This window comes from Cyprinus carpio, chromosome A7 (genome assembly GCF_018340385.1).
Source record: "Cyprinus carpio isolate SPL01 chromosome A7, ASM1834038v1, whole genome shotgun sequence".
Classification (NCBI taxonomy): Eukaryota; Metazoa; Chordata; class Actinopteri; order Cypriniformes; family Cyprinidae; genus Cyprinus; species Cyprinus carpio.
Genome location: NC_056578.1, coordinates 36069858 through 36089265, shown reverse-complemented (window position 1 = coordinate 36089265; position 19408 = coordinate 36069858). Strand labels below are relative to the sequence as shown.

The following is a 19408-nucleotide window of genomic DNA, read 5'->3' as shown; positions in this document are numbered from 1 at the left end:
TCTAAGTAATTAATGGGAAACACTGCATCATCAATGTATGGGAGTATGATAGATTTAGCAATTCACTTTGAACTTTTTGAAGTATGTGAAAGCTTTACTGGTAGATTTCAATTTGATTGTGATTTGATGAATATAGACCTGTTCCTGTGATATTTAAGTTTGGTTTTTGTGTACATTTTTGGAATGGCAATTTTCTATTTCTGGGTCAGTAAAAAAATAAGAGTCAGTTGCCCGATAAAGCATTGCAATAAATTATGAATGTGAATTAAGGTGTAGTCTGTAGATCAGAAACACAGTGTTGGGGGTAATGCATTACAAGCAACTCGAGTTACGTAATCAGATTACTTTTTTCAAGTAACTAGTAAAGTAACGCATTACTTTTTAATTTACAAGAAAATATCTGAGTTACTTTTTCAAAAAAGTAACGCCAGTTACTTTGTTTCCCCATTTATTGACTGACAAGTCTCCTGTCCCCATATTGGGAGAAATCTGAAGTAGAGAGGCATTGTGTGCGCTTGGTGAACATGTTACTGTAGTTCTATACTAATTATGAATGTGCATTAATTCACCCCACTCGCAAAAAACAGATTTAGTATTCATCAGAATGAATTAAAATTGAATGAAATGCAAACCTGCAATAATTAAATATGTTAAATAACACAAATGTATCTAATCCCATTTTATTAACCAGTGTCTTTGCTGCTGACCTTTGATGATCCAGTTCAACCATACTAATAAGCAAAAATGACTTTAGATAAACTAACAATTGTGCTTCATTGTTTTTTTTTGTTTTTGTTTTTTTATTGCTGAAGTGTTGAACCTTCTCCTGTGTTCTACTGTACAGATGTGAATTTACTTTTCTTTCAGCCTGAGGTTTATTCATTACACTTTTTGGTGTGAAAGGGCTTTTACATTTGCTATAAATAGAACTTATATTAAAAACAAAATTAAGCCCTGCTCATATTTAAAAAGTAACACATTACTTTCCATAAAAAGTAACTAAGTAACGTAACGAATTACTTTTTAGGGAGTAACGCAATATCGTAATGCATTACTTTTTAAAAGTAACTTTCCCCAACACTGCACTGATATGAAAGTCATAGTGTAAGTTGACTTGGTGAACTCATGATCATTTCTCCCATATGAGAGGTCAGACCATGAGTTATAGCATTGTATTATGACTCATTCATTCCTTGGTGAAGCTTTCCACAAATTATCATTGCAAAGACTATCCAGACCACCCTCTATGTTCCTGATTAATTTCCCTCTTGTGTAGCTTGAATGAAGTCGGCTGCACTAGTGCCGGGCCATCTGTTGCCCCTATCACAGGCCTGTCTAAATGCACTGTACTTAATGTTTATTCACAATCCTCATTTCTGATTCAGAGCCTGATCGATAGTAATGACACATTACCCTGCATCTCTTTGTGCACCCCGCAGGGATTTTTACTGGCATGATGAATAGACATATCAAAGTTTTAGTATTGATATTTTGCCGGTAAACCCTTGTGATCTAATTGTGCTTTAGGATCACATTATTATTTTGGTGGACAATGGATGAAAAATGATACTACAGTCACATACACACGTGTTGCTTTACATACTGTAGTCTCGTGATCTGATCAAGCCACAAGCAAGACATTTGATCTCCTTCATATTCTAACCATGACAAAACATGTGCCACAACAAGACATTTTAGTGATCTCTTGGTTTCTTTTTCTGTTGCTTTGATTGAAAGCTCATTGGTCTGAAAAATGTTCCACATTTTATGTTAAATATTGAAATTGGTTATAAATGTGTGGCTTTGTAGCATTTTTGCTCCTGGTAGGACTGTTTGAATCAAATGTCCAATGTTGGGGAATGTTACATTGAAAGAAACATGTTCCATCATTGTGTTACTACTAAGAAAATCACTTATGTTACTGTTACTTTTTATAGAAGCTTTTCAGTATTTTTCTCACAAAGAATGCCTAGTGAAACCACTATGCATGTCAAAAAATCTAATAGAAAAGTAGGCCTAACTACTCTGGGGAAAAAACTAAACAAAAAAAACTTTTGTATTTTGATAAAAATAAAAAAAAAGTTTTACTTTACTCGGCTCTTTGAAACAGTAATCCTATTTTGTAACATGCATTACCCCCAAAGCTGGTCATAACAGTCGAAGGACTCCAACCATAACCTATTGTTTTCTTTTCCTAAAGTATTTTTTTAAACAGTGTTGATATTCTTGTGTCTAAATGTTGACACAAACTGAAGGACATGCTGTTTCTCTGCAGTTTTTGGCTTAAATACTTGCATGTTTCCTGCTCCAGCTCACTCTGAATCCCTTCAGGCTGATACAAGCTTGATCTGAGTTTTGTGGGGTCAGTCAGTCTGATTTGTTGAAGTGCTTGTCTCTTTTGCTTGCAGTTCTAACATAAGTATTCCAATGTTGGCTCCCTGACTGTGATGAAACTGCTTAAATGTGTTTCATTTTGGCTTCATTTACCCTTCATAATGTTGTCAAGTGACAGAATCAACCTGCTTGTTATATAACGCATGGAAGTTTCCCGTCTTGTTGGCTGAGGATATTCCTTGGTGAAAAGCAGTTTTCCTATGGTTTTAGTCCTGGAGTGGATGAGAGAACAGCAGGGGCAGGTATATCCTTCCAGATGCTTTTCATAGTGGTTTGTAACGGTCTGAGAAGGCCTGTGATGCATTTGCTTTGCAAATCCAGAGGCTGATTCTGTGCTGGGATGGGGAATCGCAGAGAGGAGTGATGTCATCCCTCCAGTCCGTCTGCAGAATAGGAGACTGTGACTCCCCAGCAGGCTGCTGAATGACTAGAGACAGATTCTGGAATCCTTCCAACCCTCTTTACCATCTACTTCTCTTCCTCCCTTTCTCTCAGTCCTGGAAAGTGTCCAAATTCACATTCAGTCTATCCTAAATAGATTGGAATTAGTCTTAGTACTGTTTAAATTAAATTAATGAAAGGTATGCTTTTTGCCCACAGTCCCTTTGTTGCCTGCCACAGCTGTTTTTATTATGGAATATTTCTAGGGATGCACAATAAATATTGGCACGATGTTTAATGCGCATCTCGTCAGTAAAGCTGGTTATGTAATCAGTGGTAAATCTCTACACGTGCGTGCTTTCACGTGCTTTTTCATATGCCGCTGTGGGAAACACTGCTTCTGTTAAGAATACTATGAAATATTTTAATTTGAATGTCGGATTGAAATGAACGCTGTTATTAGAGTAGTTAATCGTTAGCATAAGCGCGGCTAACGCTAATATAATGAGCATCAGAATTAAGTTTCTTTATTAACTATTTAATGCTCCTATAACTTTTATTTCCGTAAAAAAAACTGGATGACATGATGATATTTACTATTTTTACACACCAGAGGCTTTTTAATGAATTGTGAATCTAAAATATACATGTTAGAGAATGTACTAATGGTTAATATTTTTTGTCATATCAGTCAGACTGTGGGCTTTTTTAAATAATTTTTTAGCTAACTTAGTTGTTATTCTTGGCTTTAAAATTCAAAATCCCTTTAAAATTAAATATGTACACAGTTTGGATTAAATTAAAGTATAGTTACATTTTTTAATTAGCACGTTTTTGTGTTTTGCTTTGGTACCGAGAACCGTATTAATTATATATATATATATATATATATATATATATATATATATATATATATATATATATATATATATATATATATATACACACACACACATACACACACACATTTTTTGCAGTGCTGGTAATATAGAGTACCGGTTATTTTGGTATGCACTGCTTTCAAACGCTTTTGTGTACAAGGTTGTGAGCACTTTGCGAAGAGCATCAAAGATTTCTATTTACAACATGTTTTTGGACACATCTTTTTAGCACTCATTGAAATGACCAATCAGAAGCGTTTAAGTTAGTCAGTGGTGCATCCACTTATTACTGTTTGTTCATAGCGAGATCATTGACTGAATTCTACACGTTCGCTAATCCTTTCATTATAAGCAAAAAAAAATTAAAACAATATAATTATAAGATTCACTGGCTACATTTACATGCACACTTTTTGGTTCAATCGGACTGAATTCATTACGATTGATGAATCTGATTGTAGTGTTTATATGAACGCTAAATAAAGTGATCGGGTTGATGTGCGCGTTTATATGTCACAACACACAAAACATAAAAAAATTTTCTCAACATTCGAACACTGCTCAATTAGTAAAAGTGAAAGTGACAGATAATATAGAGTTTCTCACTGTTTGCACATAATAACCACTCTCCTACACGGTTTCTTTATTTGTTTTTTTTAACAGCAGAGTTAATATTTACCTGTTTATGGATAAATATACATATAAACCTCTGTGCAGTGATGCTCATATTTATCACACAAAAAAAAAAAAAAAAGCCCCTTCCCGTGGATGAGTATCCAAAACAAGGTTGTCCTGCTCCACTTCACAGTTACCGAGTGAAAGGAGAGTTTTATAATGACAGGACATGCATTTATACAACACTTTATTCACAAGGAAGAGCCACTCGTTCCGCACATCATACGTCATTACGTTATTTCTGCATCATTGCACATGCGCAGTTCTTTCAGTTTCGTGGTTCAATCCGATTGAGTGTTTACATGCACGCTCAATCGTATTAGAAGAGGAATAAACCACCCCCTTCAATCCGATTGAAATTTCATTCGTATCGAGCTCAATCGGATCGATTAAGGTGTTTATATGAATGTTTTTCAATCTAACTGGGCCGTCAATCCGATTACAAACGGATTAGTTGGGTGCATGTAAATGTAGCCACTGGCAATGTAGATGGCTTCATTGATTATTTTTTTTTTTTTTTGAATGATTTTGAAATCATACTCAGTATGTAGTTTCTAATCACTAGCGAAGTACATACTTGTAGTGTAGAAGATTGTGAATGAAGTAGTCCTACTTTCTCTTTGAAGAGATTTCAGGAAATGACAATACTCTGATCAGCAGCCTTATCCTCATATGTCCAGGGAGGGAGAGGGAAAGTAAAGGACAGGGAGGGACGAGCAGACAGGAAACTGAAGAGTGCGGCATGCAGACGTACTGCTGTGATGAAGCAGTGAGGGGAAACGGGAGGGAATGTCTCTTTTTAAACAGCCTGTGTTTTGCTGGCTCTCTATGAAGAGTGGCTCTTGTAGATAAGGTTTCTAGAGTGAAATGTCACAATCCAACATAGGGAATTGTGTCAGAGTGGGAGAGAGTGAGAGGAGGGATTGTCTGTCTGTGCTTTGAACACTCCGTTTACCGTCATCCTCCTCAACAGCTTAGATACCCGTCCACACGGAGTAGCTTTACACTTCCAGTCAACACAATATGCTGGGCAGTTAGAAATAGCTCTTCCAAAAAAAAAAAAAAAAAAAAAAAAAAATTTTTTTTCCTTTCTAGCACATTGTGTGGAGCTCCAGGACAAAGTAGCATAGCATCATGAATGTTATAAAAGTCTAGACAACTTGCACGATTTAGCACTAGAAAAAATTTAGCACTAGATGATGGCAAATCTAAAAAAAAAAAAGAAATGAGCATGCACAATGACAAATTAAACCTCTACAAATGATTCATTCATTTTGGCCTAATACCAATATGGTACTGATTTTTATTATGCATCCTTAGTTCACACAAAAATTAAAGCTCTGTTATTGTTTTCACACCAGTTCTTTTGGACTCCATTGACTTTCATTGCATAGGCAAAAACAGCTAAAATATTCTTCAAAATATAATCTTTTGTAAATGTTCATAATCAAATCCAGTCAAATATCTAACTTTAAAATAACCACCTTAAACTTGCAGAGGAATTTTTATGTGATGCTTGGTCATTATCCATTGCTCCATCTGTGGAAAATAAAGGCTTATCTGCTGGACTACTTTCAGGACACCAGCAGCTCTGGGCAAGATCCTGAATTCTGCTTAACTGCTTTTCACGTGAGCTCTTGGAATTCACAACAAAACTCCCCAAAATCCTGATTGTCATAAACAAACCTTGCATATCATCTTCACAATCTGAAACAGGGTTTTGAGATAAACATCCAGCTTATCCACAACCCCCCTCCCCATCATCAGATTTTCACCATTTTTCTGGTCCTAACATTAAAAAAAGTATTATGCGTATTATGTGGAATTGGATCTTGTTTTTCACTTTCAGCTCAGGAAATTTCTAGTTCCCCTTAATTAATGATCCTTTGCCTGGAGGCCTGCGGAAATATTGTATCTGTAGCTTATGAACACAAATAAGACCCTGTAGGCAGGTTACAGTGTTACACACACAGCTCTGTTCTTTGTTTCACTCGAATGCTTATCAGTACAGCTGGCCTGCTTTCTTTAGTGTCATCTGGGTTAATTGAGCTTGATATAGCTATAGCTGTATACTACAGGTCAAAAGTGTGACATATTTAAGAAGTCTCTTATGCTTATCAAGGCTGCACTTATTTTATATAAATGGAAACAGTAATATTGTGAAATATTACTACAATTTAAAACAACTGTTTTCTGTGTGAATATACTTTTAAAATGTTATTTTATATATGGCAAAGCTGAATTAGGTTGATTGAAAGAATGACATCCGAAGGGTCATGTAATTCTGAAAACTGCAGAGAATTCAGATGCGTTGCCATCTCAGGAATAAATTACATTTTTAAGTGTATTTTAGAAAAGAAAATAGTTATTTTATAGTTTGTAACAATATTTCACAGTTTTGGTGTCTCTACTGTATTTTTGATCAAATGAATGAAGACTTGGTGAGCATAAAAGTCTTAATCTTAATTACTCAGAACCTTTGACTGGTAATGTATATTTAAGTATTTTTTATGCCTGAATTTAAGGAAACATGTACAAAGTTAGTTGCTTGTTTTCATGGCAGGATGACAAACAATTGAATATTGTACTAATTTGAAATATATATATATATATATATAGTCTGTTTAAAATGATGACCACAATCATTTTTTTTCACACAACTAGCTGTCTATTACAGCAAACAGAATATATGTTCCTTAGAAATTGCCTAGACAAGGTCATTGCCGCCTCTTAGTGTGGCTAGCTGTAGGCGAGATCTGCAAGTAGCCCAAGCTCTCATCTCTGAACATGAGTGGCTGTTAGACTGCAGGCCTGGCCTGTAATTACACAGACATTTGTGAGTGGAGTCTGTCCATGGGACGAGTTGGTGCCTGAACCGGTATGCCCTCCCAGGCCTCTTTTACCCCTCTGCCCCTGTCATAAATCAAAGGGCCAGCTGCCATCGGCTCATTATCTGTGTAATTATCTCATCCTGCAGTCCTGCTTTATCTCTAAGATAGTCTGGGCCTCACTGCCCTCACCTGGTCCTTTCCCAGACAGACCCCTGCATGAGCTGAGTCTCATCTTCTGTTGTAGAGCCTCTCATCCTGTGCCTCTGCAAGGTCCTGTCTTGTTACTGATAGGTATAATTGTGTTTTTTAATTGGTATTTTAATGAGTTTCTGGCATGACCACTGTTAGAAAAGTGATAAATCTCTCCAGCATGAAAATTCTGTCATGTTCTCAAGTCCCACAAAGTTATATACATATTTAAACTGCAGTATTATGATCCTCAGACCTTCAAAAGGCATTTAAATAAATATAGAGCACAAGAGTTATTTATGAAAATGTCCAGGCTGCTCTTTTACATACAGTGAAAGTGGATGGTGACCACAGATCCAAGCATCATAAAAGTAGTGCACTGTTATAAGTCTTCTAATGGAATACGATGGCTGTGTGATAAACGAACTAAAATTTAAACCATTATTCATTGAAATTTGTTCTTCCTTCTGTTGCACACTCACAATACTTTTGAACTTTTTTGTTCCATACAGTTGAGATGGTGGCACTATAAAAAGTTCTTTGGTTCTCGCATGTATCATGACATCCCTGGGATTAACATGCAGAAACAAGAATAGGTTTTGAGTTAGTTAAATAGCTGAAAATAAAAACTGTGTTTACTGCAAGCACAATGTATTGTTGTAGGCCAAAACCCACAAATGAGTTAGCATGAGTTAGCACTTCCAGTTCCATCGTCATGAAGTCAGTGGGTTTTTTGAATGGGTTTTTGGTTAAAATACATCAGTAATACACCATTAGGATTTTTTATTTATTTATGTTTAAAGCTTTTTCTTGTCTTGGAAAAGTCAGTTGCTGAAAAGTGGGTACATTGGACTGCTGAGGTTGTCAGGAACATTAAACCTCAAGCTAAACAGGAAAACTCATCTACTCACTAGTCAGCTTTCACAGCCTTGTTGTGTTTATTATCACACTCTTGAAAAGTGTTCTAACTCAAACTTTCAGGGAAAAGACTGGAAGAGTTGTCAGAAGATTAATGGTGGTGGTGTTGAAGTAACGTTTTTTTTTTACATCTGGAGATTGTGTTTAGGCTTCAGAAAAATTCAACATTTTTGTCAAGGGAACTACAGAAATAAGTCATTGTTGCAGAACTCTGACATGATGATAAGTAGGTGATAACATGGACATTGAGAGGGGTAAAGTTACACCAGTGATTCAGATTTCAGTGATTGATTTTTTTTACATTTTACCCTGATCACTCTTAAATATTTCAATACATTCTTTGAAATGTATCTTATTTTTTGGGTAAACTATTCTTTTAAAGATCTCTTTAGCTGGATGACTTCTAGGTTTTATATATGTCTTGGATGTCGTGTAAGAGCTTCTCAAAAGTAATGGATGTTTTCCCTCACTTTCTGTTCAGCATATTTTCCCTTGTGTCTTTATTTTTGGCAGCAGTCCTATGAAACAGTCCCTTCCTTTACTTTGAAACATGTTTGTTTTGCAACATTATATCTTTGCTTATTACCAGCAATAATAAACCCAAGCCCAGAGGCAGTGAACATACTGAGATTATGGATGTTTGTCCACTGCATTTTTGAGGGTTTGTCCCAGTGATGTTTTTGTATGTTTAAAAGTGTGATTTCCTCTTTCCTGCTCTCTCAGAACATTATTGACTCTTACAGTGACTTCTTGTAAACGCAGCAGAACGTAAGCTTGTATGTTCAGGAACGAACGCTTGGTCCTCCATGCCTCATTAGTCCCTGTTTCAACTGCATACATACTCCGGGCTCAATGCTTTCTGTGGATTGGCCAGTGCTGAGATTATATGCTCTTATTGTATAGACATTCTTGCCTCCATAATCAGGGATAGCTGCTCCAGGAACTGTTACTCTGCAAAAGATCTCAAGCAGTGTTAAGTTTTGGAACAAAGGGTCTGTTTGACTAATTGATTCAGGGCATTGCACTTGCAGTGCCATAGACGTGGCAGTGCTGTTTGAATGGAGCTCTGTCTCCAAGTGTCCAGCAAATGAGTCACTGAGCTGGTTGTGGAGGATGGATGGTTTGGAGTTTCTTCTAGGTTCACCGCACAGAACAGTAGGTCATAACTAAGCCCACACAGAAATAACTTTTTGTATATCTTATGATAAAGTCTCCAGCTCATATTCCACTTTTGTTTGTTTCTTTTACTTTTTATACTTTTTTTTTTGCTAGTAATAGTGCAACAGTGCTCGCCACTTCTTCAGCAGCCTTGGTTCCAGAAGAGTTTTTCCAATTCATTTTTCCCATAAGGATTTTAAAAAGTCTTTGTTTAAGAGTGAATCAAACCAGCCAGCTACGAGGTGTTTGAAAAATTGGGCAAAAAGACAAAGGTTGTTTACGTAATAGTTTTAGTGAGGGAAAGAACTACAATCCCATGAAGCACTGTGAATGACATAATCATATATATATATATATTATTTATATTTATATGGATAAATATAAAACTGTTGATTTAATGTTAATTGTGTATGTAAAAGCAAACATATTATACATTTAACAGGCTGTTTAATTAGGCTGTCCATGACAGTTACAACACTTCTCATGCATTCTCAAGGACATGCTTCAAAAAGTCCTCAGTGTGATAAAGATTGTTTACAAAGGAGTGGAAATTCCTGCCGAGAGATTCACACTCTTGATCACATGCTGAAACCCTCACGGTCCGCGTCAAGTTGTTTTGTTCAAGAATGCCCTGCTGATATTGAAGGAAGATTACAGAACATCTTAGCCCAGTTTGTCAGCCTCAAAATGTCTGGTACGTCTACTATGAGACCTAACCTGTGTTTGTTTGGAAAAAAAATTGTATCATCTCCTTTCTTGGAATATCTTAAGTATTTGGTTCCTTTTTGACTAGATCAAGTTTATGAAGTGTGAAGTTCCTGATGTCCTCACCCTGTAGCCATTAGTTGATTGAGCTGGTGTTGTAAATAAGGTGCATCATGGACCCGGGAGCAGAATCTTCCTCTAAATCTGTTGCTATCCTTTAAGTAGTGTGCTGACCATCTGCTCTGCTATGAGGTCCCCAAATCCTCTGAGAGATCAGCAAAGTGCACCTCTAATACTCTCCTTATGGCTCTTTATGCAGTCTGGTTAGGCATTACACCCTGCACCGATGTGGGCATTAGTGATTGTGTGTGCATGTTTATTTTATGCTGTGTTGAGAGCCAGAAATCAGAAAGTAGGATGTAGTCTTTGATGTAGTATATTCAGAGTGTTAATTTTTGTTAAATGTTGACACGTTCATTAATTATTATTATATAATAATAATAATAATAATAATAATTAATATAAAATTCACTATATAATATGATGACACAGAATGCAGTATGCACACTATGCACAATATACAGTAGGCTATATATTTTCTTTATTCCGCAGTGCACTTCATCTTTCATTTGTGTAATGCACCGATATTGAAATGATGTCTGATACCATTAAGTTGATAATTATTGTCATGCTATTGTCTGATAACTGATAAATAGTCAGTATTAAAATTCTGTACTAAAATCTCTAAACAAATAAATATAAAATCACTAGATTTAAATAAAGTGAATTTAGGTATCACAACATTATAATGTGTAGCATGAAGAATAGACATTACTTTTGAGATGTTATTAAAAAATTAGATTTAAATATATGTTAATTCTATGTCACATCTACATTTAACTAAAATAACTAAATTTCTGAAACTTAAAAGTAAAATTAAATACAAAATACTTTAGAAAGATGGCAGCATCATCATTTTATGTTTTTGCAAGATTGGTAGGTCTAATAGTAAAATCAGTTGATTTTAGTAATCCTTGTTGCATCATATGCCAATAGTGAAAATTCAAAATGTGCAAAAGCACTTTTTTTTTCTAAAGTTTGTATCCCTGTAACTCAATGTGATTTAGTTTCAGAGATGAGGGTCTCAGTGTGGCCCATGAGTAAATTAAGTTATAAAATTGTACACATTTTCAGTGGTCATAACCCAATTCTGGGTCACAGCTGATTCTTTTAAACACAAAATAAAATGTTAAATGTTGAAACTAGAAACGTATCTTGCTTCCCTCTATCAAAACAATTGCGTATGTGCATGTCTGAATAACAAAAATATGTTTGTTTGTTTTTGCCTGTAAATGAATAAATATTAAATATATCTCAATATAATTTTCATTAAAGGGATACTCCACCCCAAAATGAAAATGTTGTCATTAATCACTTACCCCCATGTCGTTCCAAACCCGTAAAAGCTCAGTTCGTCTTTGGAACACAATTTAAGATATTTTGGATGATAACCGGGAGGCCTGTGACTGTCCCATAGAGTGCCAAGTAAGTTACACTGTCAAGGTCCAGAAAAGTATTAAAGACATCGTCAGAATAGTCCATCTGCCATCAGTGGTTTTGTTGACTGTTGACAAAGGAATTGTTGAATAAAGTCGTTATTTTTGTTTTCTTCGCTTACAAAAAGTATTCTTGTCGCTTCATAACATTACGGTTGAACCACTGATTGCAGATGAAATATTCTGACGATGTCTTTAATACTTTTCTGGACCTTGACAGTGTAATTTATTTGGCAGTCTATGGGACAGTCACAGGCCTCCCGGTTTTCCTCCAAAATATCTTAAATTGTGTTCCGAAGACGAACTGAGCTTTTACGGGTTTGGAACGACTTGTGATTAATGACAACATTTTCATTTTGGGGTGGAGTATCCCTTTAAATATGAAGCAACTTTTAATTTGGTATCTTCATTTATACCAATTTAAAATGTACAAAAACTAAATTTCAATCACTTTTAACAGCTCAAAAATTTAGATTAGATAGTTTTTTTTTGCTGGATGATGACTGCAAATTAAACCTGTAATGTATTGAGGTTATGTGACAATGGTGTAGAATATAATTTTTGCATTTTGCTTGCTTTTCACGTGTGGTTAAAATGGTATGCTGTAAACTGTACAGTACACCAAAAGCTGTATGCTAGTATTCCTAAACATAGCCAGTGTGTTGGAAACCAGCTATAGAATGATAGGATCTGTAAGTTTTGCCATAACACTCTATGCTCTTCATTTCCTTAACAGCTATTTTTCCTCAAATGGTGTCCGAAAATTCTACTTGAACAAGTCTTGGACTGCAGTTAAGCCCTTAAACAATCCTGATGTTTAAAAGATGTCTAAATACAAGACCATTGCTCATCAAACACAGTTGTGTAGATTGTCTGTTATAGCAATAACGGTACTATAGAGGACTGAACAGAGACCTCAGTGAGACCTGTCTCTGCACCTGAGAGCGCTGGCTGGACTCCAGATATCAGTCTCAGTCGCACAAGGGGGGGGGGCTCATTGCCTCCTGATGAGAGACGGGGACCAGCAGACAGGAGCCACATTGACCTCACAAGCGCAAATAAATAAAGCCCTGCTCCTGAACGGGCTCCTGTATTGAAACACCGAAGGCTGTTAGTGTTTGAGTTGTTGTTTCAAAGATAGCCTGTGCCCTCAGCTGAAATAACACATCAGATCAAATGAAGACTGAAAGTATAGTCTTGATTTGCTTAGCTTCAAACAAATACAGGTCTGTGGGTGTTATTTCAGTAAATTAACTTGTTTGTTGGGCATTATAGCCAAGTCAGATATTTTATGTTAAACATCGACATTTATGTAAAGTTTATAGAAATTTAACGAAGCAATTACCATGTTTTTATTTTGCGTCAGTGTACACAGTGCTTCAGTAACAAATAGTAACCCTTGGAGACTATTCAGGCATTATTAAGTGGATGGTTTTGAATCAAGTTATTGTGTGTCTGTTAGAGAACGTGGCAGCTGGTGATTTTGGCAGCCGGCTGAATTTCTGTGCTTTGTTGAGAGCAGATACTGACCCAGTGTGTGTTGACACACAGATCTGCCCATTCTTGATGGTAACTCCTAAATCAATCTGTTTTAATCACTTAAAAACTGAAGCTAATCATGAAGCTAGTCTTTTAGTTTGTTAGTTTGTAAAATTATGAATGGGATTACTGACTTAATTGGTGTACTCTTGCTAAAAGAGAAAATGTCTATGGATAAAGAATGTCCAGAAATCCAGACAGAAATGTATGTTTTGCAATGTTTGCAAATTCATAGTGAGTTTGAAGGATGATCAAAAAAAGACTGCATGTATACTAATGATGCAAAGTTGTTTTATAAGCTCTGTTTCTCATTTCAGAATGCATTGCTGTTATGAAAATTGCTAATTCAAATATCCCTGAAACACTGTTACATTTTGTTGAATGCACAGTGATGTCATGCTGTTGAGACCCACAAAATGATGTTATTTATTCATAGAATTTGACAGTTTTGAAAGAACCAGTAACTGATGAAGTAGAAAAATCTGACTTAAAAAAATTATGAAAATTATGAATATCTGTTTAAAAAAATATACATAATATATATATTGGTTAAACTGATTTTTGGTCTTTCTCAAATGCTAATAGTGTGCAATACCAGTATGGTTACAGATATATCATGCATCCTTAGAAATTAAACGTGTTGCTTGTGTCAATTTATTTATTATTGCATCAGTGATATATTTGCTTTTGATAGATACTTTTACATTTCCAATAAGCGTCATATTTTGTTGGTGCCAAGGGCGTCTACAGTCTACAGGGGTTGGTCAATGAAACTGAAACAACTTATTTTAGACCGCAGTGATTTATTACTATGGTGTAGAGCATTCTTTTGCTGCCAAGAGAGCATCAATTTGTCTTAGGAATGACAGATACAAATCCTGGACTGAGTGTTTTTGAGCCATTCCTCTTGCAGAACAGTCGCCAGGTCACTGCGTGATGCTGACTCTCTCCTAAAACACCCCATACTGGTTCAATAATATTCATATCTGGTGAATGTGCAGGCCATGGGAGATGTTCACCTGCACTTTCATGTTTGTCAAACTACTCTTACTGTGTATATTGAAGCATTATCATTCTGACACATGGCATCACCTTTAGGGTATAATATTTGAACTATTGTGTGCACATGGTCTTCTAGATTGGTTTGATAGCACAGTAGGGAATGGTAGGATATTGCAGCACAAAACATCTCTGATCCACCCCCGTGCTTCACACTGGGCATGCAGCAGTCTGGGTGGGTAAGCCTTTTTTGGGGTTTCTCCACACAGACTGTGACGGTGGACTCATCAGAGAGCAATACTGCCGTGCAAAGGCAAAAGACCGTAACTTCAATTTTTGTCGAAAATGAGTTATTGTTATTTTTGGGACATTCAAGAAATTCTTTATCATGTGTATGAGTATCTTGAGTCAATTTCGTTGTTTTTCTGAGAAAATAATGGTTCGTCTCAACCGTAACTTCGAAAAGCCCCAGAGAAACCAAGGCAGAGCACCGTATAACACCAGTTAGCACTCTTTCACTTTGTTTGGAACACTCAAATTGAGTTGCGGCGTTGTGACTTTGTTTAGCCGCACATCAATATGAAGTTATACTGTGTTCTACCTTTGTTTTACTGTCCATTAAAGTCTGCCACATTTTAATTACGGTGTAGACAAACAAATTAGATCACGATCTACAAACAGCTCCATATAACAAAGCACTGTAAATACTAGATACCTTGGCAGCAATATGTAATCGTCAATAACGTTTAAAGATTTTTTTTTTTCTTTTTGTAATGCAGATTATTCATCAAGCTATTACTTCTAGTTGGTTGAATGTGGACTCGAATGCCGTAGCTAGCATGATCAATCATAAAATCAGTATATCCTACCTTTTCTTGTAACCCAATAAAATCAATCCATGGCGATGAACGTCATTGGAGATGTTTAATCCACAAGCATTCTGAGCATTATTCCTATTTGTTGCCGTTCACATCAATCCACAAGTCGTTCTTTTAGGTTAGGCTATTTCATACAAATCAATATAAAAGCAATTATGATATGTCTAGCATTCTTTTACGTTACTGAGCCTAGCAAATAAATAGGTATCCACGATATCCACTCATGTTATCTTTTAAGTCTGCTTGTTACGATCAAAAAAAAAAAACACATTAATACAGTTACATTACTATTTGCAATAGCCTATATGAAACAGCCCATGATCACTTGATTTTATACAGGTGTTACTATAATGATTTTGTAAATGGTTATCAGAAACCAAATATTGATAATGTGGAAGTTACTGCCTTTTGCCTTGGTGTGACTTCTCACATTTTGCAGACAATGCAAAGGCTGAGTACATTAACTTCAAAATAGGGGTAAAAATTTTGAACAAGTTTGAGCTCACAATTTTTTTTTAATGTAGGTAATTTTCATTACTTAAACATCTAATTGTTAAATTTCCAGTCTCCTACCTATAATTAATTTGACTTTAAAATACTTTAAAGTCATTTTTCTCAGTTTCACACTCTATTGAGTTAAGGTCTTTTGCCTTTGTAGTGCAGAATACATGTTTCAAATTGTCCACAGGCCAAGATTTGCACTGTTGAAACTGACATTTGGCGTAGGCACGAATGACCGAAGGTTTGGCTCTATCAGCCATGAATATTGACCCTGTGGAGCTCCCAACAGTTTTGGTGGAAACAATTGATTTGAGGTGCACATTTAATTCTGCAGTGAGTGGGGCAGCTGTGGTTTTATGATTTTGGATATTATTCGTGTTAGTACCCAGACATGCCTTTTAGACAACTTCCTCATGCATTGACAGTTACTCCTGTTGGATGTGGTTCATACTTGTGGTTCAGTGTATTTTGTGGTGGTATGCTAACCTTACCCTGGATACCACGGCTCTTGATACACCACAAAGGCTTGCTGTCCTGGTCACAGGTGCGCCAGCGAGACACGCACCAACAATTAGGCCTCTTTTGGACTCTCATATGTCTCTCATTATAAGGAAACTCCCCCCCAAAATGAAAATGTTGTCATTAATCACTTACCCCCATGTCATTCAAAACCTGTAAAAGCTTAGTTCGTCTTCGGAACACAATTTAAGATTATTTTGGATTAAAACCGGGAGGCTTGTGACTGTTCCATAGACTCCCAAATAAATAACAGTGTCAAGGTCCAGAAAAGAATGAAAAGCATCGTCAGAATAGTTCATCTGCCATCAGTGGTTCAAACGTAATGAAGTGACGAGAATACTTTTTGTACACAAATAAAACAAAAGTAACGACTTTATTCAACAATTTGTCTCCTCTCTGTCTCTCCACATCACCGTAGCACCATTTTGGAAAATATGAGCTGAACACAGGCAGCTTACGCTCTTCTGTGTCAGCCGCGCCACAAGGATGCACTGTTTTCTTTCAAATCAAATCATAAATACACGTAGAAAACATATCCTTGCGGCGGTTTTTATCCAAAATATCTTAAATTGTGTTCCGAAGATGAATAAAGCTTTTACGGGTTTGGAACAACATGGGGGTAAGTGATTAATGACAAAATTTTCATTTTGGGGTGAAATATACCTTTAATTTGTGACGATTATAATATTTTTTTGGTAAAGCTGTGCTATTGCTCTGTTAATTCAACCTTCACAATCTGCTCTTACTGATGGAATGTGAAATCAGTAAAGACTGGTCACCAGGCTAGGCATATACAGTATAGGCACAAAACCTCCAACACTATATTGGCAAGTGTTTCAGTTTCATTGTCTCACCTGTCATTAGGCTTACAGTACTTTTAGGAGATGCAGCCCAGACAGATTAACTGGGCAATATTTTAAGATCAGCTGTTAACCTTGCATACTTGATTAACTTGTTTAACAGCAGTGTTAGTTAACAACGTTTAGTGACGGCTTTGTCAGTGGATAGCAACAATTTCGTAGTTTCAGATTTTTATGAGTAAATATTGTGTACAATTACTGTTCAACAATTTTTCAGAATATTTTGTTGTCTCTAATATGTAAATCTGATGCATACTACACCCACCTTGCTCTATAGATATTGGTATTAGCCATTTAAAAACCCAGCTGAACATTAATATTTATTTTTTATTTTCTTTCTCTGTTTCTCTGACAGTTGTAATGACTTGAAGCAGTACCTGGCCCGTTTGAAGGATGTACAGTGAGTGCTGATGGAAACTGCTGCTCCAATATGAGTGTTCATGATGTTGGCGGGAGACGACGCTTTGAGGACTCTGAGTTCACCCTGCGCATCTACCCAGGGGTCATCGCTGAGGGCACCATCTACTGCCCCATCACCGCCCGTAAGGTCACTTCAGCCGCGGAGGTCATCGAGCAGGTCATTGATCGGCTCCAGCTAGATCGGACGAAATGCTACGTCCTGGCAGAAGTGAAGGAGTTCGGCGGGGAAGAATGGATCCTCAACCCCATCGACAGTCCCATCCAGCGCATGATGCTATGGCCTCGCATGGCCTTGGAGAACCGCTTCAGCAGCGAGGACTACCGCTTCCTGCTGCGAGAGAAAAACCTTGACGGCTCCATCCACTATGGCAACTTGCAGATGTGGCTGCAGGTCACAGAAGAGCGGCGGCGCATGGTGGAGCGGGGCTTCCTGCCGCAGCCCTTGCCGAAGGATTTTGATGACCTTTGTAACCTGCCGGATCTCAACGAGAAGACTCTGCTGGACAACCTGCGCAGTCGCTTCAAGCAGGAAAAGATCTACACCTATGTGGGCAGCATCCTCATAGTCATTAACCCCTTCAAGTTCCTCCCTATCTATAACCCCAAATATGTCAAGATGTACGATAATCACCAGCTGGGCAAGCTGGAGCCGCATATCTATGCGGTGGCTGACGTGGCATACCATGCTATGCTGCAGAGTAAGCAGAATCAATGCATTGTTATTTCTGGTGAGAGTGGATCTGGCAAGACTCAAAGCACCAACTTCCTTATCCACCATCTCACGGCTCTAAGTCAGAAAGGCTTTGCTAGTGGAGTTGAGCAGATCATTCTGGGTGCCGGACCAGTGCTTGAGGTAAGAGCTGATTATATAAATTTAATATATCATGAGGTTGTTGTAAATGGTTTTTATAGAACTTTGAATCATCTGAAAGCCTTGGCAAAGTTTATTAAAGGTTTATTAGGTTTTATTAATCCTCTTTTGTTCAAAAACTGGGTTCAACTTTTGTTGTGGGTCAAATTTACCCACATTGATTTCCAAGCAATTTGTGAAAAATCAACTCTATTAAAGACAATAAAGATTCATGCAGAAACAAAAAACCCTTTATCGTAGATAGATCTTCTCAGAGACCAGAAAATATAGAATATATAAGAAATTTAAAAAGTCTTTTTTTTTTTTTTTTTTTTTTTTTTTGATTGTGCCAATTTGACCCAAATATTCTTGTTCAAAATTAGCTACAAACACACACACACACACACACACACACACACACACACACAAAAACTGCTTTTAGTGGTTATTTGCACACAGAGGTGCAAACAACTATAAGTATAAATAGTATTTAACATTATTTGTACTTAGTGTAAGTAGTATTTATTGGTGTTTTTGCTTCCGCCGCCTTTGTATGTCTGGTTCTCAAAGTCCTGAGAGAGTAAAATGAGTTTCTCATACTTCCTGTGCAGAAGCAGTCTAGTAATTGAGATCCCAAAAAATTAAAAATAAATAAAAAATAACCAAAAACAACCTTTGACACATTTTTTTTTCCACTATGAAACTTAACTAGATAAAAAAAAAAATTGAATTTCCATGGTTTCTTAAATTATGAGTAAACATTGAGTCTTAAATTTCACACACACACACACACACACACTACCCTATTCTTTGCTGTTGATTTTTGGAAAATTGAATGGAAACCAATGTTCGTGGACCCCAACATGAAAGTCGTAAAAAAATTGTACATTTGTGACCCTAAATGAAAAATATTTGCAAAAATCACAAAATAATCCGTTTAAACACTATTTGAAGCAGTTCAAAAATTGACTTTGGGTCAGAATGAGGTTACTATTGTTTTGCGGCAAGTTATAGGTTTGAGCTTAGATCTGATCTTTTGTAAACCTTACGTTCTGTCGTGACTCACTTTGACGTGTCGAGACATTCTGTCGGTTGCTTGGCCGCTGTTCCTGTCATGTCACGCTTGGTATCTGTATATTAAATACCAAATATGT

At 36.5% G+C, this 19408-nt stretch overlaps 1 protein-coding gene across 7 annotated transcripts in view; it reads left to right on the top strand.

Moving 5' to 3' along the window:
• The window catches only part of LOC109082266 (unconventional myosin-IXAa-like), a 107125-nt gene that overhangs the window by 11864 nt on the left and 75853 nt on the right, over nt 1–19408 (top strand). For all 7 annotated transcript variants that reach the window (XM_042760979.1, XM_042760978.1, XM_042760981.1 and 4 more), the window contains exon 2: nt 17340–18257. In XM_042760979.1, the coding sequence (XP_042616913.1) occupies nt 17415–18257 (843 nt within the window). In that variant the 5' untranslated portion in view covers nt 17340–17414. The remainder of the gene's footprint in view (nt 1–17339; nt 18258–19408) is intronic.